The following is a 26,083-nucleotide window of genomic DNA, read 5'->3' as shown; positions in this document are numbered from 1 at the left end:
GAAAAGGTTTAAAGATTGGAAAGGAATTAGGAGAATGAAATGATTGTTTACACAGAAAATCCTAAGCTGGCCAGCCACAGAAGGCAGGCGGTGGCTTGAGCTTAGGAGTTCAAGACCAGCCTGGGCAATGTAGCGAAACCCTATCTGAAACCCTGTCTCTACAAAAAATATAAAAATTAGCCAAGTATGGTGTGTGTGCCTGTATCCCCAGGTGTGGTGTGTGTGCCTGTATCCCCAGGTGTGGTGGTGTGTGTGCCTATATCCCCAGGTGTGGTGGTGTGTGTGCCTGTATCCCCAGGTGTGGTGTGTGTGCCTGCATCCCCAGGTGTGGTGGTGTGTGCCTGTATCCCCAGGTGTGGTGGTGTGTGCCTGTATCTCCAGGTGTAGTGTGTGTACCTGCATCCCCAGGTATGGTGTGTGCCTGCATCCCCAGGTGTGGTGGTGTGTGCCTGTATCCCCAGGTGTGGTGGTGTGTGCCTGTATCTCCAGATGTGGTGTGCCTGCATCCCCAAGTGTGGTGGTGTGTGCCTGTATCTCCAGGTGTGGTGGTGTGTGCCTGTATCTCCAGGTGTGGTGTGTGTGCCTGCATCCCCAGGTGTGGTGGTGTGTGCCTGTATCCCCAGGTGTGGTGGTGTGTGCCTGTATCTCCAGATGTGGTGTGCCTGCATCCCCAAGTGTGGTGGTGTGTGCCTGTATCTCCAGGTGTGGCGCTGTGTGCCTGTATCTCCAGGTGTAGTGTGTGTGCCTGCATCCCCAGGTATGGTGTGTGCCTGCATCCCCAGGTGTGGTGGTGTTTGCCTGTATCCCCAGGTGTGGTGGTATGTGCCTTTATCTCCAGATGTGGTGTGCCTGCATCCCCAAGTGTGGTGGTGTGTGCCTGTATCCCCAGGTGTGGTGTGTGTGCCTGTATCCCCAGGTGTGGTGGTGTGTGTGCCTGAATCCCTGGGTGTGGTGATGTGTGCCTGTATCCCCAGCTACCCAGGAGGCTGAGGTGGGAGGAAGGATCGTTTGAGCCTGGGAGGTCAAAGCTACAGTGAGCTATGATTATGCCACTGCATTCCAGTCCTGGTGACAGAGTGAGACCGTTTCATTAAAAAAAAAAAAAAAAGTCCTAAGGAATCCACAAAGTCAATACAAAAGTAAGTGAATTTAGCAAAATTACAGGATACAAGCTTAATATGGTTAATTCAAAATTGTCAATGTGGTTTTGACCTTTTTTTTTTTGAGATGTAGTATTGCTCTGTTGCCCAGGCTGGAGTGAGTGGCACGATCTCAGCTCCCTGCCAACTCTGCCTCCTGGGTTCAAGCAATTCTCCTGCCTCAGCCTCCTTAGTAGCTGGGATTACAGGCATGAGCCACCACACCAGGCTAATTTTTGTATTTTTAGTAGAGACAGGATTTCACCACGTTGGCCGGCTGGTCTCGAACTCCTGACTTCAGGTGATCTCCCCACCTCGGCCTCCCAAAGTGCTGGGATTACAGGTGTGAGCCACCGCACCTGGTTGGTTTTGACAATTTTGTTATTAACCTTGTATCCTGTAATCTTGCTAGATGGCTATAGTCGAACAGCAGATAATAGTGAGTGTTGGTGAGGATGTAGAGAAATTCAGAACCCTCATAGATGCTGGTGGGAATATTAAGCTGTAGCACAGACTCTTCTAGGAAAAAAGCAGTCCAGCAGTTCCTCAAAAGGTTAGATACAGAGTTACTATAAACCTAGCAATTCTACTCCTAGGTATTTACCAGGGAGAAATGAAAACAGATGCTCACACAAAAACTTCTGCACAAATGCTCAGAGCAGTATTATTCCTAATATCCGAGGACTGAAAACACCCCAAATACCCATCCAGTAATGAAGGAATAAATAAGATGTGGTATATACATATGATGAACACTGTTCAGCAGGAAAACAAAATTAAACACGCATACAATATAGATGAACCTTTAAAACATTATGCTAAGTGAAAGAATTCAGTCACAAATGTACACCATATGAGCTGATTTATATGAAATGTCAAAATAGGCAAATGGCAGACAAAAGCAGATTAGTGGTTCCCTAGGTTTCGCGGGCAGTTAGGATACCTTGTTTATAATTCACTACTATAATAAATACTTTGTTAATTAAAATATTCTCAGCAAATGACCCAAGAAAATACAGAAAACGTTTTTTTACCTGTTTTCCGACACTGTTTATGTCAAACTGCAGGGGAACACCTTTAGGAACTTTCTTGACGTCACTTTGCTCCCGCTTTGTTAAAAACGAAGGTACAGCAGTACGAGTTAATCGTGGTTTCTGAGTTCTATTAGAAAAATATTAAAATATCAGAGCAGCTTAACAATGAAAAGAAAAATAAATTCACTTGGTACTTAAGACATCTTGTACACATGTTCAAATGTATTAGGGCCATTTTATTTGTGTTCTCAAAAAAAAGTGTCACTGGCTACTCTAGACTAAAATATATAATTGTTCAGAGAATATCTCTTTAAATAGAACTACAAACTTTTCAACAAGTTGGAATGTTTGGTGATTCCTAACTCCTGATCTTCCATTAAAATAAAGCAACCTCTAAAGTCCTAGGTACCCATCCTACATTCTTTTCATTTCAATCATTAAGATGGCTGGAGGGCTAGGCACTGTGGCTCGGGCCTATAATCCCGGTACTTTGGGAGGCCAAGGCAGGAGGATCGCTTGAGGCCAGGGGTTAGAGACCAGCCTAAGGAACACAGCAAGACCCCATCTGTACAAAAAAAAAAATTAGCTGGGTGTGGTGGTGCATGCCTATGTTCCCAGCTACTCAGGAGGCTGAGGCAGGAGAATTATTGGAGCCTAGGAGTTCGAGGCAGCAGTGAGCTATGGTGGCACCACTGCACTCTAGCCTGGGCATCAGAGTGAGACGTTATCTCTTAAAAAAATCAAGAGATGGTTGAATAGAACATAAGCTCCATAAATTGACAAAGTTTATAAAGCAATAAATTTAAAGAAAACGTAGGTCTGTATGGTCTGAAAAATAAAGACATCGAAAACATTACAGGGATTAGGAGAAGTACCATGTATACCATCATCTCGTTTATTATTGTACACAAAAATATACATATTGGGTCAGGTGCAGTGGCTCACGCCTGTAACCTTAGCATTCTGGGAGGCCAAGGCAAGAGGACGGCTTGAGTCTGGGAGTTCAAGACCAGTCTGGGCACAAACAAACAAAAAAGCCAGACATGGTGGTGGGCAACTGTCGCTGCAGCTCCTCAGGACTCGGGAGGCTGAGGCAGGAGGATCACTTGAGCTTGGGAGGTCAAGACTGCAATAAGCCATGATCATGGCACTGCACTCCAGCCTGGGTAACAGAGCCAGACCTTGCCTCCAAAAAAAGGGTACATAGAGTATACATGCACATAATTTTTAAAACATAAAAAACACTGTTCCAACGTGGTCATTTAGGGCTGCAGAATCAGGAATCAAGAAAGCTCTTACTTTACTTTACACCATATACTGTTTCCATATTGTATCACAGGTATTACTGTCTTCCTGGTTCATCCTAACTTGGACATCATTCTCTGAGCAGAAGTCCAATACTTTCTTATGATCTCATGTAATGAGAGGTTATAATTTTTGCAAAAAGAAAGAAACAACTTACACTGGGCATTGCACTGCTCCAGGATTGTCAATAGATACAGTCAAAATCCCTCCATTTGTGGTGGAAGTCCGCCATCTAGTTTCAAAAAAAATCCAAAAAATTCATTAAATGTAAGTTGATAAACCCTATGTATATTCAAAATAAAAATGAACATTAAAAGTAGCCATTACTTTTTCTTAGCTTGTAAGAAATAAGTACCTGAACCCCACCACGATATAATAAATCAACATCTTGGGTGCGGAACTGGGCATCTGAATTAATTTATTAAATATTTTTCAGTGTAATAAATGTATACGAATTAAAAAAAATCAAATAGTACAAAAGAACTTCTAATAAAAAGCAACAGTCCCTCACCCCACTATTCTCCTGCTTTCTATTCCTACTCTCCAGAGGCAGCACTTTTAACCTGTTTTTACTGCTTGCTGGTTACTTCCAATTCACTAAACAAGATGCTTACATAGTAAAAAAAAACCTTGCTGCAGCCGGGCACAGTGGCTCACACCTGTAATCCCAGCACTTTGGGAGGCAGAGGCAGGTGGATCATGAGGTCAGGAGTTCAAGACCAGCCTGGCTAAGATAGTGAAACCCCATCTCTACCAAAAAAACAAAAACAAAAAAAAACAAATTTAAGCCGGGCGTGGGGTGTGGTGGTGGGTATCTGTAATCCCAGCTACTCAGGAGGCTGAGGCAGAGAACTGCTTGAACCCGGGAGGGGGAGGTTGCAGTGAACTGAGATTGCGCCACTGTGCTCCAGCCTGGGCAACAGAGCAAGACTCCATCTCAAAAAAAAAAAAAAAATTGCTATGATGAATAAAGATTTAGTTCGTCAAACTATCCTCCAGTTTCCTTACCCACCATGAAACATTTTGATGGCTGTATCACTATTTCCAGGCCTTTGTAACTGAAAATACTTAAATCTCTGTTTCTTTCAGTAGAATCTCTTGAAGCCACCCCCAGCTTTATGTGAAAGGATAATAGTGCCTCTATTCCTTCCCTCCACCTCTGCTCCTTTGTTTGTACCTCTCACTTTCTGTCAGCTCTTCCTTTATATTCACATTAGTCAAAATCGGACATTTACATTATATTGTTCTCAAATTAACTATTTTGTGCTTTGTCTAACAGGTTGATTCTCAAAGTTCAAAACAAATAACATTTATATGATCACGATTATGTAAATATTGTTCACTGCAGAAGCAAAAAGGCTACAATTATTATTTCTTTCCCCATGGTTTCTAATGTCATGACCCCTGTGCTAAAGAATACCACCTGTATCAGCTTCACAGTTTCCTAACACTCCAATTGCTAAAAATCATGCCCCACAGTTGGCGCCATATCTGGACCCTGACCATGTTTTACAGCCAGCTCTCTGTATCCACAGGTTCTACGTCCATGTATTCAATCAGTTGCAACCGCAGAATGAAAACAATCCACGGATATGGAGGGCCAATTGTAAGGGACTTGAGTATCCGAGGATTTTAATCTCTTCAGTGGGCCTGGAACCAATTCCCCTGAGACACAGAGACAATCCTCGGATATGGAGGGCCGACTGAAAGGGACTTGAGTATCTGAGGATTTTAATCTCTTCAATGGGCCTGGAACCAATTCCCCTGAGACACAGAGACAATCCGTGGATTGAAAGGGACTTGAGTATGTGAGGATTTTAATCTCTTCAATGGGCCTGGAAACAATTCCCTTGAGACACAGAGGGCCAAGTGTATATATTTTATTTTCCAAAAAGTAGTCATAATTTTAAATAGTTTAATCTCAAAACCTAATCACACTGATGGAATTAGTATGTTACAACTCACACTTAGGAGGTGTGATTATAACAGGATAAAATAGATTTTCAAAAGATTTTTTATAGGGCTAAGAAAAAAAGACTGTGAAAAGGAAAACTATTGTTTTTAAAGTTGTACAAATTTTCTAAAAGCTCTACTGAATTTTATTCTATTCATTCCCTAAATAGGTTCATTTATATGAAAGCAGTTATAGCAAAAAAAAAGAAAAAGAAAAAGCTGTTTCATTAAAATGGTATAGCCAATAAAAAATAAAAATAATAAAAATGAAGTAATCTACGTGGCACTAAAACTGTTAAAATATCGACACATGAAAACTCAAAAGGTTTTTGGGGAAAATTAACAAAGGACAAAACGAGATTTATTTATTTTAGCCTCAATGTTTAAAAATTTTTTTGGAGACAGTCTCCATAGCCCGAGCTATGCTGCTCAGGCTGGTGTGCACTGGCGATCGAGCTATGCTGCTCAGGCTGGTGTGCACTGGCGATCGAGCTATGCTGCTCAGGATGGTGTGCACTGGCGATCGAGCTATGCTGCTCAGGATGGTGTGCACTGGTCATCGAGCTATGCTGCTCAGGCTGGTGTGCACTGGCGATCGAGCTATGCTGCTCAGGCTGGTGTGCACTGGTCATCGAGCTATGCTGCTCAGGCTGGTGTGCAGTGGCGATCGAGCTATGCTGCTCAGGCTGGTGTGCAGTGGCATCAAGCTATGCTGCTTAGGCTGGTGTGCAGTGGCATTGAGCTATGCTGCTCAGGCTGGTGTGCAGTGGCGATACACAGGTGAGATTATGGCACTTCACAGCCTTGAACTCTTGGGCTCCATCAATTCTCTTGCTTCAGTCTCCCAACTAGCTGGGATTACAGGTGTGTAGCACCACTATGCCCAGCTTTCAGACTGAATTTTATTTTGGGTTTCAATTAATTTCTTCTGGACTGAGGTACATGATAATTTGGGTAGTTAGTATTCTGGGAGTTTTGAAATAACATCTTAAAAAACAAATGGAAACTTACTGACGAGTTCTCTTTGCTACTACATCGTCTAGCAGTTGTTCTGTATTCAACTGGGCCTGCACCTGAAGGGAAAAAAAAAGCAGTAGGTACCACAGAAAGCAGAGGATTTGAATCCAAAGAGTGATCCTGCTCTGGAACTTCCTAACCCAGTGGGGCGTGTACATGAGTGCAGCGGAGGGGCCCGCGCTATTCTACAACTTCCTAACCCAGTGGGGCGTGTGCGTGAGTGCAGCGGAGGGGCCCGCGCTATTCTAGAACTTCCTAACCCAGTGGGGCGTGTGCGTGAGTGCAGCGGAGGGGCCCACGCTATTCTGGCAACAGTTCCCTGTTGGAATTCCTACACGAGAACGAGTGGCAAATACAGGTTTATTCCCAAATAACGAGTTAAATTCTTATAAGACATTGCTATTGAGGGTAAGAAAAGATGGGAAATAAAAAACATACAACAGAAAGAACTAATCTACTACCACGTGCCTCACATCCTGAACCCAATGCTGCCTATGACTGAGGCTTACTAAAGGTGGCTGCTCAGGATCCTCTTTGGGAAAAAACAAACAAACAAAAACACTGCCAAAGTTTTTAAATACCTTCAGGCCTCTTCTGAAAAGAAAAGTTGCCTGACGAGTATCTTTCTGATGATTTAATTTATTTCCACTCCTGGTAAAATTAGCTGGAATGTTATTTCTGCAACAAAAACACATAGGCCATGCTAAGCCATTTAACTACTTTCAAACATCTTGAGGAAAAATAAGCAAAAACAGTTAAATTCATAGGCTGCAAACATGAGGTGCAAGAAACAAACAACTCTGAATTATTTCCTTATTAACATGAAGCTACTGAGATTTGATTAACAGATACCTCCCTCCGAAGCATAGCACATAACCACCTGTTAATTTCAAACCACTTTATCTTCCAAATATTCAATCCTCTAATATCCCATATATCTTCTGAAGACATTAATAATCACATTTTTAGTGCTATTTCCTATATTTGGTGAAAACATAACTTTACAATTTATAGGATTAGTACAAAGAAAAACCACACATAGGCCAAACTGAAGACCTAAAATAAACTGAAGACCAAAAATAAAGAGAAAGGTTTGAAAAATAACATCTCCTCCTCCAGCTTTCTCTTCCTTCCTCACTCAGAAACCATTATGTATTAACATAAACCATAGAGGCCAGGCATTATGGCTCACACCTGTAATCCCAGCACTTTGGGAGGTTGAGGTGAGTGGATCACTTGAGGTCAGGAGTTTGAGACCAGCCTGGGTAACATGGTGAAACCCCGTCTCTACTAAAAACACAAAAATTAGCCAGCCTTGGTGGCACACGCCTGTAGTCCCAGCTACTCAGGAGGCTGAAGCATGAGAATTGCTTGAATCAGGGAAGCAGAGGTTGCTGTGGGCCGAGATCACGCCACTGCACTCCAGCCCAGCGACACAGACTTCATCTCAAAAAATATACAAACCACAGAAAAACTTATACTCTTCTATTTCTTGTTCTTTCATGCACAGAACAATGCTCTTAATTATGACTGTCACCAACTCTTTTTTTAAATTTTAAGTTCTGAGACACGTGCTGAACGTGCAAGTTTCTTACGTAGCTATACATGTGCCATGGTGGTTTGCGGCACCTAATTTCTTTTGTTTTCTATAGGAAGTTAGTGAAGTACGAAAAATTAAAATTTCATATTTATCTATGAAATATTCAATCCTCTAACATTCCATGTCTTCAACTGATGTATTGATAAATATGAAACACTATATAAACAAGTGTTTAACAGATTCCCTAGTCTTACCTCCAATCTTTCAGAGATTCAAGTTCAAAATTGCCCTAGCTAACCCAATTAACATGTAAGTCTCACGTAAATGATGGGTTCTTATTTGAGAAGGTCCCCTTTCACAAAAGGTATTATCAAGTGATTCCCAAAAGATGATGGTTAAAACTGCAATTCCAGCCATTCCATTTTTTGTTTTTTTATTTTTATTTTTTTTGAGACAGAGTCTCACTGTCACCCAGGCAGGAGTGCAGTGGCACCATCTTGACTCACTGCAACTTCCGCCTCCCAGGTTTAAGCGATTCTCCTGCCTCAGCCTCCCAAATAGCTGGAACTACAGGCATGCACCACCACGTCCAGCTAATTTTTGTATTTTTAGTAGAGATGGGGTTTCACCATGTTGGCCAGGCTGGTCTCGAACTCCTGGCCTCAGGTGATCCACACGCAGCGGCCTCCCAAAGTGCTGGGATTGCTGGCATGCGCCGGTCACCACATCGGGCTAATTTTTGCATTTTCAGTAGAGATGGGGTTTTGCCACGTAACTCCTGACCTCAGGTGATCCGCCTGCTTTAGCCCCGCAAAGTGCTGGGAATACAGGCATGAGCCACTGTGCCCAGCCACTGCATTTTTTAAAAACCTCATTCCAGGTTTTTTTTGCTGACTTATCTTCCACGAAAGATAAATAAATAATACTTGAAACTGAATAAGGAAACTTCACACCTCATCAACTTCATCTACTTTGTCCTTACAGAGAACAGAATGCCGTAACAACAGATAATTTTTCTTTTCTTTCTTTTTCAGAGATGGGGGTCTCACTATGTTGCCCAGGTTAGCCCTGAATCCTGGGCTCATGTGATCCTCCTGCCTCAGCCTCGTAAGTAGCTGGGACCACAGGCACATGCCACTGCACCCAGCTCACAGGCCATAATTTTTGGTTTTTATTATTCAATTTAGTATAAAAATAATGTCAGTTTAACAAGTGTTCATGAAGAATTCTCCCTTTCTAGTTTGATTTTTCCACAAATAACATACACTGTGATTCAGTGTTCTAGTAAGAGCCATCCAGACTGAGTAACAAATTGAGATTTCAGAATTCTCAATTTTGAATAATTCCCACTAAGATGTTAAGAGTTCTACCAGGGCTGGGCACAGGGGCGCATGCCCGTAATCCCAGCACTTTAGGAGGCTGAGGTGGGAGGATCACTTGAGGCCAGGAATTGAGACCAGCCTGGACAACATGGTGAGACCCTGTCTCTATTAAAAAAAAAAAAATTAGCAGGGCATGGTGGCATGTATCTGTGGTCCCAGCTACTCAGGAGGCTGAGGTGGGAGGATCACTTGAGGCCAGGAATTGAGACCAGCCTGGACAACATGGTGAGACCCTGTCTCTATTAAAAAAAAAAAAATTAGCAGGGCATGGTGGCAGGTATCTGTGGTCCCAGCTACTCAGGAGGCTGATGTGGGAGGATCGCTTGAGCCCAGGGCAGGCCGAGGCTCCAGGGAGCAGTGATGGCGCCACTGCACTCCAGCCTCAGCAACAGATCGAGAAGCCCTGTCTCAAAAAACAGGGAGAAAAAAAAGAGAGTTCTACTAAAGTGATCAGCTTTTGCAATTTTATTCCATATGTCAAAGAGGTAAAGAAGCAGAGTGATGCTTTTTAAAAAGCTTATATCGGTTAACTTCATCAGTAAGAATTCATCTAATAAACAAGCTATTACTGGATACATCCATGTGGATGTTCAGATAGACATCCCAAATACCTGTCTTGAAAATGACCAGATAACTAAAAAAATCACTGCAAATCCATTCTTCACACCACTTAATGCAGGAAGTGTTTTTAATGCAAAATAACACATTATTATTTTTGAGCACTTACTTTCTGCTTAGCTGGCTAGGTCTCTTGAGAACTGCTACTGGCTTCCTCTGCCCTTCATTTTGTCTCAGAAGGTTTGCCTTCCTTTTTAACACTGGAAAATATTGTTCTATATTCTATCAGAAGGCAAGAAACTATGTTAATCAAATTGCATTTTTCTATATACTCTACTACAATAAACATTTCAGATGCAGAAAGAACAAGGATTGACAACTGCTTGAATGTGCAGATAAGGGAGACGGAGAAACAAACAACTTGAAACTGTACAGTCTACATGACTGAAAAGATGAAAACCCCACATTATATTTAAAATATGTGAGGTACTCGGGGGACCCACAGGTGATGGGGAATCGCGGCTCTGGAACTCAAGAGAAGAATCAGAGAGCCACAGATATAAATCAGGGAATAATTTCTATAAACATGATTTTTGATACTCTATATTTAAAAAAGCCAAGTTCCAAAACAAATGCATGCCAAAAAAAAGAAAAAGCGGGGAAGTTATGACAGCAAAGACGCTGGAGTAGACGTGGTTAGAGGCAAAAAGTATCATAAAAAACAAAAGCACATGAAACATCCTCTTTTTCTTCCTCCACATGCATAAATTAAATCCATCATTAAAGCCTAATTCAGATATCCATATTGTCCATAAAGACTTCTCTAAAGTTCTTGACAAATATGCACCTTATCTTATACTTTATCTGGATTCTTCTATTAAGTATATGAGAAGTACTTTATAAATATCCATTGACTAAATCACATTAAAAATTCTGAATCTGGCCAGGCACCGTGGCTTACGCCTTTAATCCCCACACTTTGGGAGGCTGAGGCGGATGGATCATGAGGTCAGGAGTTTGAGACCAGCCTGGCCAGCATGGTGAAACCCCGTCTCTACTAAAAATACAAAAATTAGCCAGGCATGGTGGCACGCACCTGTAGTCCCAGCTACTAGGGAGGCTGAGGCAGAAGAATTGCTTGAAACCAGGAGGCGGAGGTTGCAGTGAGCCGAGATTGCACCACTGCACTCCAGCCTGGGCGACAGAGCTAGACTCTGTCTTGAAAAAACAAAAACAAACAAACAAACAAAAAAACCCTTAATTTTCGGCCAGGCACGGTGGCTCACGCCTGTAATACCAGCACTTTGGGAGGCCAAGGTGGGCAGATCACTTGAGGTCAGGAGTTCAAGACCAGCCTGGCCAACATGAAAATTAGCTGGGAGTGGTGGCACACACCTGTAATCCCAGCTACTCGGGAGGCTGAGGCAGGAGAACTGCTTGAACCTGGGAGGTGGACACTGCAGTGAGCCAAGATCACATCACTGCACTCCAGCCTGGGTAACAGAGCAAGACTCTATATATAAAAAACAAAAACAAACAAACAAAAAACTTACTTATATTTGAGAATGTGGAAATTTAGGTATTCTTTATGCATGGCAATGATTTTAATTTAGATATTAAATTTTTTTATATCAGTCCCAAAGTACTACATAAAAACAAATAAAATTCTCTCTTAAGCTTATTCACAGAAATGTTAGTACAAATAAAGGAAAAGGATATCTAATCCAGGATTAAGCCATCATCCTACCTTGTCACTCAGAGGTGGACGATTCATAGGACTAATTCCTTTTCGAATTCCAGTTGTTTTCCTAGCTGCAAGGCCAGTGATAACTCCATTAGGACGTCTCTTTCCAGGCATTACTCTTCCTCTACGATTCAGACTAGTCTTACCAAAACCTATAGGAGGGCAAAAAGAGAAGAAAATGTCAATTTAACAATTCAATTGGGACGGTCACAGGATATTCTATTTCCCAAGGAAGGGGGAACTTATGAACATTTATTATGTTATTATTTATGTTTTTTAAATTACATAAAATACTTCATTTTAAAAAGGCAATCTGCTGCATTGGGAAGGGTTCTGTGGCTATACCGGACTATAAATAACTAGAGGATTCTCACATGCTGCCTCTGGCCATACTCTTTTGTCATTAGTTTCTCAACAAACAGGACAGTCTGTCGAGTCTTTACCTGTGCATTATGGTAGATACTAACCATATGCGGCTACTGAGTACTTGAAGTTAAGCACTAGTCTGAATCGAGGTATTTCAAGGTAAAATATTTCACTGATGATTTTATATAAATTATATAGTGAAATATTTTAAAGATATTGGGCTACTAAAATATATTCATATGTGCTCAATCTTTATTGAACAGTGCTGATCTAGAGTGGAATCACTATCTCATCTCCAATTTACTTATGACAGCACACTGCAATCTGGCTTCATTTTCAACCCTACTCCATTCAAATTGCTTTTGCTAAAGTTGCCAGTGAGTGCCAACAGACACATTTTAATCTGTAGCATGTGACATTACCAACTTTGGTTTTCCATTACATATCTTACCTATTTAAATACTTTTTTTAGGCTGAGCACAGTGGCTCACGCCTGTAATCCCAGCACTTGGGAGGCCGAGGGAAGAAGATCCCTTGAGCTCAGGAGTTTAAGACCAACCTGAGCAACATAGTGAGGCCTCGCCTCTAAAAATTAGTTGGGCATAGTAGCACATGCCTGTAGTCCCAGCTACTCAGGAGGCTGGGGTGAGAGGATTGCTTGAGCCCAGGAGTTCTAGGCTGCAACAGAGTGAGACCCTGTCTCCAAAAAATAAATAGATTAAAAAATAAATAAATATATAAATAAATAAGTAAATACTTTTTTCTAGTTAAAAAAAAAAAATAGCAGCCAGGTGCAGTGGCTCACACCTGTAATCCCAGCACTCTGGAAGGCCGAGGCAGGTGGATCACAAGGTCAGGAGATTGAGACCATCCTGGCAAACACAGTGAAACCCCATCTGTACTAAAAATACAAAAAATTAGCCAGGCGTGGTGGCGGGTGCCTGTAGTCCCAGCTACTCGGGAGGCTGAGACAGGAGAATGGCGTGAACTGGGAGGCGGAGCTTGCAGTGAGCCGACATCGTGCAACTGCACTTCAGCCTGGGCGAAGAGCGAGACTCCGTCTCAAAAAAAGTAAATAAATAAAAAATAAATTGGGAGTGTCTCTGAACCTACTCTGGTTCAGGGGCTGCCCGTTAAAAAAAAAAAAAAGGGTAAATTAAAAAATAGACATGTTCACTGCAGAATTCCTAGAAACACATAAAGTACAAATAAGAAAATAAACATCACCCATCAGCCTACCACCTAGAGATGACCACTGACATTCTGTCTTTCTAGTCTTTCTTTTACTTGTATACATATATTTTAAAAGTTAACATTTTTGATTTTAACTATTTTTAAGCAACTCAAGACTATCATCTGTAGTAATTCTCAATTTTATAGTAGTGCCTCAATTTTATAGTAGAAGGTGAACTGAGTCAATCTTTCGGCAACTACACAACTCTACATACTATTTTGTAGCCCTACACTAATCCTGTACTGCAGGCTGGGCATGGTGGCTCATGCCTATAATCCCAGCACTTTGGGAGACTGAGAAGGATGGATTGCTTGAGCCCATGAGTTCGAGACCAGCCTGGGCAACATGGCGACACCCCATCTCTAGAAAAAATACAAAAATTAGCCGGGTGCTGTGGCGCGCACCTGTAGTCCCAGGTAATAGGGAGGCTGAGGCAGGAGGATCATTTGAGCCTGGGAAGCAGAGGTTACAGTGAGCCAAGATCACACTGTACTCCAGGCTGGGGTGACAGAGCAAGACCCTGTCTCAAACACAAACACACACACACACACACACACACACACACCAGTCTCAAACACAACACACACCTATATTGCAAAAATATTATCCCATGTTTTTGACATCCTTTTATCGCATTACTTTTTAATATGCCATACTTGATCCAAACCAACTTTATACTAATCATTTCAGTTAGTTCTAATTATAAATAATATCACAATAGAACCACAGATATATTTTTAAACACATCCATGATTATTTTCTGAAGATGTGAGTTTCTAGAAGGTGAAATGCTAGGTTAAACAGTAAAGCAAACTCTTTTTTTTTTTTTCTTTTTTTGAGACAGAGTCTCGCTCTATCGCCCAGGCTGGAGTGCAATGGCATGATCTCAGCTCACTGCAACCTCCACCTCCTGGGTTCAAAGAATTCTCCTGCCTCAGCCTCCCGAGTAGCTGGGATTACAGGTGCCTGCCACCACACCCAGTTATACATATATATATATTTTTGAGACGGAGTCTTGCTCTGTTGCCCAGGCTGGAGTGCAGTGATGTGATCTCAGCTCACTGCAACCTCTGCCTCCCGGGTTCATGCCATTCTCCTGCTCAGTCTCCCAAGTAGCTGGTACTACAGGTGCCCAATACGACGCCTGGCTAATTTTTTATATTTTTAGTAGACACAGGGTTTCACTGTGTTAGCCAGGATAGTCTTGATCTCCTGACCTCGTGATCCGCCCGCCTCAGCCTCCCAGAGTGCGTGGTTTACAGGTGTGAGCCACTGCGCCCGGCCTATTTTTGTATTTTTAGTACAGACAGGGTTTCACCATGTTGGCCAGGCTGGTCTCAAACTCCTGACTTCAGGTGATCTGCCTGCCTCAACTTCCCAAAATGCTGGGGTTACAGGCGTGAGCCACCACGGCTGGCTTAAAGTCTTTAGTTTTTAAATCAAATTATTGCTGCCCTATGTGTGGTTTCCTTCTAAAATTGCAACTAGATGAAGATTAAACCATACTGGGAAAAACTGTACATTAAAATTAATTCCAATATACAATGACTTGCTATTTGTGTTAAATAATGTAACAGCTACCCTTCACTGTGCTAGGCACTGTGCTAAGTACTATAATTTGTATGATAATCTGATAAGACTGATGCTAACAATCTTCCTTGAGAAAGGAAGAAACTGGAAAATATTCCAAAAGAATAAGTGAGTTTGTAGGGCAAAAAAGAAACGATTAAAAGGAGGAGGAACCCATTATTATACCAAAATTTCAGGACTAGATGAGAAAGACTGACAAGAAACTCTCATAAATAGGAATCAAATGGATTAAAACAAGATCTTAAGTATGAAATAAGGTTGGGTACCGTGGCTCACGCCTGTAATTCCAGCATTTAGTGAGGGTGAGGCGGGTGGATCATTTGAGGTCAGGAGTTCAAGACCAGCCTGACCAACATGGTGAAACCTCGTCTCTACTAAAAATATAAAAATTAGCCACCAGGCGTGGTGGTGCACACCTGTAATCCCAGCTACTGGGGAGGCTGAGGCATGAGAATCGCTTGACCTGGGAGGCGGAGGTTGCAACGAGCCAAGATCGCACTACCACACTCCAGCCTGGGTGACAGGGCAAGACTCCATCCCCCTCCCCCCCAAAAAAAGTATGGAATAGAACTCTATCCCTTGGCGCTTTCTATTTCTATTGATAGTACAGTACATTGGTCCCATACTTATCAATCTTTCTGCTGTTTTTTTTTTTTCCTCTTATCCAAGGTGTTGCCTTCTCTGCTTTTTTTTTTTTTTTTTTTTGGGACAGACTCTCGCTCTGTCACCCGGGCTGGAGTGTAGCGGCACGATCTCGGCTCACTGCAAGCTCCGCCTCCCGGGTTCACGCCATTCTCCTGCCTCAGCCTCCTGAGTAGCTGGGACTACAGGCGCCCACCACCATGCCCAGCTATTTTTTTGCATTTTTAGTAGAGACGGGGTTTCACTATGTTGGCCAGGCTGGTCTTGAACTCCTGACCTCGTAATCTGCCCACCTCGGCCTCCCAAAGTGCTGGGATTACTGGCGTGAGCCACTTGGCCCCGCCTCCTCCTCTGCTTTCTAATCAGGCCTATATGATTCGTTCTCCCACCTTTCTACCTTTGAACAAACTTCATTAGCTGTATCTGTTTTAGCAATGATTATATTCTTTACCCTTTCATTGTCACATTACATAAAGTAAGAAAAATGTATACATACTGCCCCAATTATCTCCCCTTCCCTCTTATGCTCTGTAACTGTCTTATATTCTAAAAAGCACTATGAAGGGGTACTAAAGACATCACCCAATGCAACAGTCTTTTCTTAGTTTTCATTCATTGAGCCTCTCTGCAGAGTTCCAGAGTACCCACATTCTCCATGTACTTCAACTACCACCCTTTATGAAGACCCTTTTACATTTTCAGCTCCACCAGAGCAGTAGTTTAATACCAGTTAGGTATCAGAATCATCCATGGAGCTTAAAAAAAATCCTCCAAGCCCTACCTCTACAGGTCCTGGTTCAGTAGAAATAAAATACCGCCAGAGCGTCTAGTTCACAAAGCTCCGCAGGTGCAACTAAGGTTGACAACAGCTGAAACTAGAGAAAGACATTTTCATCTTTCTCTTGAATCCCAAGACTAATCTATTCATGAATTTCTTTCCACATACATCATATGTCCCAATAATTTCAGGAGCTTTATCATCTAAATAAAGATTTGAGGGATTTTCTGGGAAATGTCACATTCTACAGTATATGTAATCATATTATTGGCTCCTTTCCAAAGCAACATACAAATATTCCCAACTCTTCTACCTCTAGTAAGAACAGCATTCTCAAACTTTTTAGTCTCAGTACCTCTTTACACTCTTTCTTTTTTTTTGTAGAGACGGGGTCTCCCTATGTTGCCCACGCTGGTCCTGAAGTCCTTGGCTTAAGCAATCCTCTTGCTCTCACCTCCCAAAGTGCTGGGATTACAAGCACGAACCTCTTCATATGCTTAACAATTGAGGACTCCAAAGTTTTTGTGTCTGTGGGTTATATTTACTGCAATTAAAATAAAAACTTTTTTTTTTTTTTTGAGACAAGAGTCTCACTCTGTCGCCCAGGCTGGAGTGCAATGGCGCGATCTCGGCTCACCGCAACCTCCGCCTCCCCAGTTCAAGCGATTCTCCTGCCTCAGGCTCCCGAGCAGCTGGGATTACAGCTATGTGCCACCACACCCGGCTAATTGTTGTATTTTTAGTAGAGATAGGGTTTTGCCATTTTGGCCAGGCTGGTCTCAAACTCCTGACCTCAGGTGATCCACCCACCTCGGGCTCCCAAAGTGCTGGGATTACACGGGTGAGCCACCACGCCCGGCCAAAATAAAAACTATTAATAAGACAGTTAAAAACCATTTCACTTAAAAAATAATAATAAACTCATTACACATAGGGTAAACATCTCTTTTTAAATGAAAAAGAACAAATTTTAACTTTTATTTTAAGGTTGGGGTACACGTGCAGGATGTGCAGGTTTGTTACACAGGTAAACATGTATCACGGGGGTTTGCTGTACAGATTATTCCATCGCTGAGGTATTAAGCCTAGTATCCATTAGTTTTTTTTTTTTTTTTTTTTTTTGAGACGGAGTCTCACTCTGTCGCCCAGGCTGGAGTGCAGTGGCCGCGATCTCGGCTCACTGCAAGCTTCGCCTGCCAGGTTCACACCTTTCTCCTGCCTCAGCCTCCTGAGCAGCTGGGACTACAGGCGCCCGCCACCACGCCCAGCTAATTTTTTGTATTTTTAGTAGAGACAGGGTTTCACTGTGTTAGCCAGGACGGTCTCAATCTCCCGATCTCATGATCTGCCTGCCTCGGCCTCCCAAAGTGCTGGGATTACAGGCATGAGCCACCGCGCCCGGCCTTTTTTATGTTTGAGACAGAGTCTTGCTCTGTCACCCAGGGTGGAGTGCAGTGACGCGATCTCGGCTCACTACAATCTCCACCTCCCAGGTTCAAGCGATTCTCCTGCCTCAGCCTCCCGAGTAGCTGGGACTACAGGTGCCCGCCACCATGCCCGGCTAATTTTTATATTTATAGTAGAGACAAGCTTTCACCATATTGGCCAGGCTGCTCTCAAACTCCTGACCTTGTGATCTGCCTGTCTCGGCCTCCCAAAGTGCTGGGATTACAGGCGTGAGCCATCGCACCTGGCCTAGTTATTTTTATTTTCCAAAACAAATAAAAATATTTAGTAAGAAGAGTGGTATATTGTTTTTGGATCTCTTTGGTGTCTGCCTTAATAGAAGACAACTAGATTCTCACAACTGCTTGTTAAGGACTGAATGTTTGTAACTCTCCAAAATTCACATGTTGAAATACTAACACTTAATGTGATGGTATTAACAGGAGAGGGCTTTGGGAGGTAAAGTCATGAGGATGGAGCCACCATGAATGGGATTAGTGTCCTTACAAAAGTGACCCTGGAGAGCTCTCTAGCCTTCTTTCTGCCACACAAGGACATCAAAAGAAGTCCAAAGTCTGCAACCTGGAAGAGAACTCTCACCAGAACCTGACCTTGCTGACATCCTGACCTTGAACTGCTAATCTCCAAAACTGTGCAAAATAAACTTCTGTTGTTTATAAGCTACCTAGTCTATGGTACTTTGTTACAGCCCACTGAACTAAGATCCTGCTTTTGCATTCAATCTCCTTTAATTATCAGACATCATGTAGACTCTGGAAAAGGCTACTGTACACTCCTGAGAGAGTAAGAGTCAAAATACAATTAACGCCTTAGTATTAACATGAAATTAGTTTTGATCTTGTGGATCCCCCATGTCTTAGGGATCCCCGAGGGTGCCTGATGACATTTTGAGAACTCTATACCATTCCACCACTGAAGAACAACTCTATACATTCTACCACTGAAGAACACTCCACACATTCTACCACTGAAGAACTCTATACATTCTACCACTGAAGAACACTCTATAAATTCTACCACTGAGGAACAACTCTATACATTATATCACTGAAGAACAATTCTATACATTCTACCACTGAAGAACACTCTATACATTATATCACTGAGGAACAACTCTATACATTCCACCATTGAGGAACAACTCTATGCATTCTACTATTGAAGAACAACTCTATACATTCTACCACTGAAGAACAAGTCTATACATTCTACCACTGAAGAACACTCTATACATTCTACCACTGAGAAACAACTCTATACATTCTACTATTGAAGAACAACTCTATACATTCTACCACTGAAGAACACTCTATACAGTCTACCACTGAAGAACAACTCTATACATTCTACCACTGAAGAACAATTCTATACATTCTATCACTGAAGAACAATTCTATACATTCTACCACTGAAGAACACTCTATACATTCTACCACTGAAGAACAATTCTATACATTCTACCACTGAAGAACACTCTATACATTCTACCACTGAAGAACACTCTATACATTCTACCACTGAAGAACACTCTATACGTTCTACCACTGAGGAACAACTCTATACGTTCTACCACTGAGGAACAACTCTATACGTTCTACCACTGAAGAACACTCTATACATTCTACCACTGAAGAACACTCTATACATTCTACCACTGAGGAACAACTCTATACATTCTACCACTGAGGAACACCCTATACATTCTACCACTGAAGAACACCCTATACATTCTACCACTGAAGAACACTCTATACATTCTACCACTGAGGAACAACTCTATACATTCTACCACTGAAGAACAATTCTATACATTCTACCACTGAAGAACACTCTATACATTCTACCACTGAGGAACAACCCTATACATTCTACCACTGAGGAACAACTCTATACATTCTACTATTGAAGAACAACTCTATACATTCTACCACTGAAGAACAACTCTATACATTCTACCACTGAAGAACAATTCTATACATTCTACCACTGAAGAACACTCTATACATTCTACCACTGAGGAACAACTCTATACATTCTACTATTGAAGAACAACTCTATACATTCTACCACTGAAGAACACTCTATACATTCTACCACTGAGGAACAACTCTATACATTCTACCACGGAGGAACAACTCTATACATTCTACCACGGAAGAACAACTCCATACATTCCACCACTGAAGAACAACTCCATACATTCTACCACTGAAGAACACTCTATACATTCTACCACTGGAGAACACTCTATACATTCTACCACTGAAGAACACTCTACACATTCTACCACTGAGGAACAACTCTATACATTCTACCACTGAAGAACAATTCTATACATTCTACCACTGAAGAACACCCTATACATTCTACCACTGAGGAACAACCCTATACATTCTACCACTGAGGAACAACTCTATATGTTCTACCACTGAAGAACAACTCTACACGTTCTACCACTGAACAACAATTCTATACATTCTACCACTGAAGAACACTCTATACATTCTGCCACTGAGGAACAAATCTATACATTCTACCACTGAGGAACAACTCCATACATTCTACCACTGAGGAACAACTCCACACATTCTACCACTGAAGAACACTCTATACATTCTACCACTGAAGAACAACTCCATACATTCTACCACTGAAGAACAACTCTATATGTTCTACCACTGAAGAACAACTGTATACATTCTACCGCTGAGGAACAACTCTATACATTCTACCACAGAAGAACAACCCTATATATTCTACCACTGAAAAACACTCTATACATTCTACCCCTGAAGAACAACTCTATACATTCTACCCCTGAAGAACTCTATACATTCTACCCCTGAAGACCCCTGAAGAACTCATACATTCTACCCCTGAAGAACTCTATACATTCTACCACTGAAGAACAACTCTATACATTCTACCACTGAAGAACACTCTATACATTCTACCACTGAAGAACAACTCTATACATTCTACCACTGAAGAACACTCTACACATTCTACCGCTAAAGAACAACTCTGTACCTTCTACCACTGAAGAACACTCTCTACGTTCTACCACTGAAGAACAATTCTATACGTTCTACCACTGAGGAACACTCAATACGTTCTACCACTGAGGAACAACTCGATATGTTCTACCACTGAGGAACAACTCGATACGTTCTACCACAGAGGAACACTCTATACGTTCTACCACTGAGGAACATTCTATACGTTCTACCACTGAGGAACATTCTATACGTTCTACCACTGAAGAACAACTCTATACGTTCTACCACGGAAAAACAACTCCATACGTTCTACCACGGAAGAACAACTCCATACGTTCTACCACTGAAGAACTCCATACATTCGACCACTGAGGAACAACTCTATACATTCTACCACTGAAGAACACTCTATACATTCTACCACTGAAGAACACCTATACATTCTACCACTGAAGAACACCCTATTCGTTCTACCACTGAAGAACACTCTATACGTTCTACCACTGAAGAACAACTCTATACGTTCTACCACTGAAGAACACTCTATACGTTCTACCACTGAAGAACAACTCTATACGTTCTACCACTGAAGAACACGCTATACGTTCTACCACTGAGGAACAACTCTATACATTCTACCACTGAAGAACAACTCTATACGTTCTACCACTGAAGAACAATTCTATACGTTCTACCACTGAAGAACACTCTATACATTCTACCACTGAGGAACAACTCCATACATTCTACCACTGAGGAACAACTCCACACATTCTACCACTGAAGAACACTCTATACATTCTACCACTGAAGAACAACTCCATACATTCTACCACTGAAGAACAACTCTATACGTTCTACCACTGAAGAACACTCTATACATTCTACCACTGAGGAACAACTCTATACATTCTACCACTGAAGAACAATTCTATACATTCTACCACTGAAGAACACTCTATATGTTCTACCACTGAAGAACAACTCTATACTTTCTACCACTGAAGAACAATTCTATACATTCTACCACTGAAGAACACTCTATACATTCCACCACTGAGGAACAACTCTATACATTCTACCACTGAAGAACACTCTATACATTCTACCACTGAAGAACAACTCTATACTTTCTGCCACTGAAGAACAACTCTATACGTTCTACCACTGAAGAACAACTCTATACGTTCTACCACTGAAGAACAACTCTATACGTTCTACCACTGAAGAACATTTGGGTTGTTTCTCCAAGTATTTACTGAGTGCCTAAATTATTTTTCACACACGAAGTTAAAGATTTCATTCATTGACTTGTTCAGCCATCAGAAATCATACCGCGGATCTGCAAAGAGCTCCTCTGTCCTACTTATTTCTCTTACCTCAAGCTAACATCCTCATTGACATTACAACGTGGAAATCTGAACTTTTTCCTAGCCAATCAGAGTTTAAGACAATCCTCTATCTCTGTACATTCAGTAACAGTGGCAGCTGTTCTATTTTAGCCCATGTCACATGTAAGCAATAAACATACAAGGGCAAGCTCAATCTTATGAGATCCTAAGCTGCCCCTAGATATCATTTATTTCAAGGCTCAGATCATAACATCCATAAAAGGAAAGCTTTTCTGACACTTCATGGACCAGATCATATTTCACCTTATCCATTAAATCACTCCTGATCTTCTTAGTACAAAATCTCTAAAGTCCTATAATACTATTTGAATTTCTCTTACAACGTTTCTCCCACACTACCTTTTCCATCTTATCTCTAACACTGGAAATTAATTCCTTGAAGTAGAAGACCACATCTTTATGTACCCCCTAGGACCCAATCAGTTTAGGGTATCTATCAAGTATTTAACACTGAAATATATTCATGTTAAATATTTGATAAACATTAATTAATAAATATATTTCTGGTTCTATGAACTCTCAACAGTTATTTTAAAAACAAATAATACAAAAATATATAGTATGTTCAATAACATTTATAAGAAATATTTAGGCCAGGCGCAGTGGCTCACGCCTGTAATCCCAGCACTTTCTGGGGCTGAGGCAGGAGGCTGAGGCAGGTGGATCACCTGAGGCTGGGAGTTCGAGACCAGCCTGACCAACGTGGAGAAACCCTGTCTCTCCTAAAAATACAAAATTAGCTGGGCATGGTGGCGCATGCCTGTAATCCCAGCTACTTGGGAGGCTGAGGCAGGAGAATCGCTTGAACCCGGGAGGCAGAGGCTGCAATGAGCCAAGATCGTGCCTTTGCACTCCAGCCTGGGCAACAAGAGCAAAACTCTGTCTCAAAAAAAAATTTAAATATAAATCACTGGAACTAAACTTCATTTGCTACAGTTAAATACCTGTCATGAAATTTACTCCCTTAGGTTCAACTATTCAAAAAATTATTAGAGATGAATAATTTTTTTTAAGGGCCCAATCTCAGTTATATGTACTTTTCTTGAGACAGAGTCTCATGCTGGAGTGCTGTGGTGCCATCATGGCTCACTGTGGTCTTGATCTCCCAGGCTCAAGCCATCTTCCCACCTCAAACTCCTGAGTGGCTGGGACCAGAAAGAGGTACCACCACGCCTTGCTAATTTTTAAATTTTTTGTGGAGACAGGGTCTCCCTGTGTTGCCCAAGCTGGTCTCAGATTCCTGGATTCAACTGATCCTCCCAAAGTTCTGGGATTACAGGCATAAGCCACTGTGCTCAGCTTCAGTTACACATATTTTGAGGATATAATGGGATATTAGCTGTAAACACAGAACTAATTATGTTCAACCTACTGGAGATTATTTTTATGTTTTTCAACATATAGAATAAAAATCAATTTGGAAGTTAGTTTGTCAAACATATTTTTACATATCTGAAAAAGATTTAGTTCTTTTATTTCAACAAATATTTATTCTAAAATTCTGATATTGCTGATAAAGAAGTTAACAAGCCATATATATTAGTGTTCAATTACTGCCTTCAATCAAGATGGTTATAAATAAGCTTCCAGATTATCAAAAATAACTAAATGTGTAGAGTTCCACATTATATCTAAAGCATTCATTTCTGAGTGTCAACTTTGGAAGATTTCACAAATCCTAAAGTTCTTGGATGATAAGATAAGGACTCTGGAGGTCATTTTCTATGCAGAATTTAACAGTAGTCTCCACATACTTAAAGAGTTCTCATATACAAAAGAGAATTTGCTTTCTATAACTTTACCGAAGTGATAGGCATGCTTTAATTCAAATTAAGAGGCCAGGCATAGTGGCTCATGCTTGTGAGGTAGTATGCTCTTTCACTGAATATATTTAAGCTGGAGTTAGTCATCCATTAGACAGACTGTTAAAGGAACATCTCACTTGGATGGAGATAGGAGCTCATGATATATAAGATCCTTTGCAATTCTAAACTCTGAATATAATTTAGACTGTGTATAAACTGAAGTTACTTTTAAATGACTTACAACGTTTAAGAAACAGTGTTACGCCTATTGAAGGCTACTGAAATTTTTACCAGGTTTAAGATCTAAACAAAAACCTAGGCATAGAGGAAACGCAAAACACAAAGAGTACTGACGCATTTCCTCCACGTTAAGCATATGCTAAAGACAGTACACTATGAACACACAAATAACAGCTTTCCATTAAAGCTTACTTTCAAAACTTACCAGAATTCTGTTGGATTCCCCATCGCACTCTCATCCTGAATTGCTGGGCACCACTTTGCTGGAGGAGTCTTCTATTTAGTCTTGGAAAATTCTGCTTCTTCCCTTCCTTTCGATTCAACTTGATGATATCATCTAAGACAGAGGAAATGCCAATTATTTTCATTTTAACTTAACTCAATTACTCAGTTTCATTTTCTAGCTGATAGATGTCCTACGTTCCTAACTTCTTTTCTACTTTGAAAGCACTTCCATAAGAGGATAATAACAAGAATCAGCCATTTTACAATAGCCCAAAGCAGATCTACCAATTAATGAAGAGTGCTATTGGCCACAGTATTTCTTTACCTGATGAATCAAGCAGAAGCCTGTTTACAAAAGTTATTCCTACTTACTTCCCATAATCACAGAAGCCTCCAATTTCCTACCTACTTCCCATAATCACAGAAGCCTCCATTCTCCTACCTACTTCCCATAATCACAGAAGCCTCTAATTTCCCACCTACTTCCCATAATCACAGAAGCCTCCAATTTCCTACCTACTTCCCATAATCACAGAAGCCTCCATTCTCCTACCTACTTCCCATAATCACAGAAGCCTCCATTCTCCTACCTACTTCCCATAATCACAGAAGCCTCCATTCTCCTACCTACTTCCCATAATCACAGGAGCCTCCATTCTCCTACCTACTTCCCATAATCACAGAAGCCTCTAATTTCCCACCTACTTCCCATAATCACAGAAGCCTCTAATTTCCTACCTACTTCCCATAATCACAGAAGCCTCCATTCTCCTACCTACTTCCCATAATCACAGAAGCCTCTAATTTCCCACCTACTTCCCATAATCACAGAAGCCTCCATTCTCCTACCTACTTCCCATAATCACAGAAGCCTCTAATTTCCCACCTACTTCCCATAATCACAGAAGCCTCCATTCTCCTACCTACTTCCCATAATCACAGGAGCCTCTAATTTCCCACCTACTTCCCATAATCACAGAAGCCTCCATTTTCCTACCTACTTCCCATAATCACAGAAGCCTCCATTCTCCTACCTACTTCCCATAATCACAGGAGCCTCTAATTTCCCACCTACTTCCCATAATCACAGAAGCCTCCATTTTCCTACCTACTTCCCATAATCGCAGAAGCCTCCATTTTCCTACCTACTTCCCATAATCACAGAAGCCTCCATTTTCCTACCTACTTCCCATAATCACAGAAGCCTCCATTTTCCTACCTACTTCCCATAATCACAGAAGCCTCCATTCTCCTACCTACTTCCCATAATCACAGAAGCCTCCATTTTCCTACCTACTTCCCATAATCACAGAAGCCTCTAATTTCCCACCTACTTCCCATAATCACAGAAGCCTCCATTTTCCTACCTACTTCCCATAATCGCAGAAGCCTCCATTTTCCTACCTACTTCCCAAAAACACAGAAGCCTCCATTTTCCTACTTACTTCCCATAATCACAGAAGCCTCCATTTTTTAAAGATGACCCCCTTCCGGCCAGGCACGGTGGCTCACACCTATAATCCCAGCACTTTGGGAGGCTGAGGTGGGCAGATCATTTGAGGTCAGGAGTTCGGGACTGGCCTGACCAACATGGTGAAACCCCGTCTCTACTAAAAATACAAATAAATAAATAAATAAATAAATAAATAAATA

The 26,083-nt window shown here is 41.5% G+C and overlaps 1 protein-coding gene across 2 annotated transcripts in view; it reads right to left on the bottom strand.

Moving 5' to 3' along the window:
* FYTTD1 (forty-two-three domain containing 1) overlaps positions 1-26,083 on the bottom strand; it is a 35,888-nt gene that overhangs the window by 3,887 nt on the left and 5,918 nt on the right. Inside the window, exons 2-8 of one of the 2 annotated variants that reach the window (XM_001166780.7) lie at positions 24,411-24,542; positions 11,676-11,824; positions 10,098-10,210; positions 7,030-7,126; positions 6,443-6,504; positions 3,636-3,710; positions 2,174-2,300 (exon numbers count right to left, since the gene is read on the bottom strand). In XM_001166780.7, coding sequence (XP_001166780.3) covers positions 2,174-2,300; positions 3,636-3,710; positions 6,443-6,504; positions 7,030-7,126; positions 10,098-10,210; positions 11,676-11,824; positions 24,411-24,542 — 755 coding nt within the window. The remainder of the gene's footprint in view (positions 1-2,173; positions 2,301-3,635; positions 3,711-6,442; positions 6,505-7,029; positions 7,127-10,097; positions 10,211-11,675; positions 11,825-24,410; positions 24,543-26,083) is intronic. The other variant, XM_016942578.4, reaches the window with a different exon arrangement.

Source organism: Pan troglodytes, chromosome 2 (assembly GCF_028858775.2).
Source record: "Pan troglodytes isolate AG18354 chromosome 2, NHGRI_mPanTro3-v2.0_pri, whole genome shotgun sequence".
Lineage (NCBI taxonomy): Eukaryota > Metazoa > Chordata > Mammalia > Primates > Hominidae > Pan > Pan troglodytes.
This window is presented reverse-complemented; position numbering and strand designations above follow the sequence as displayed.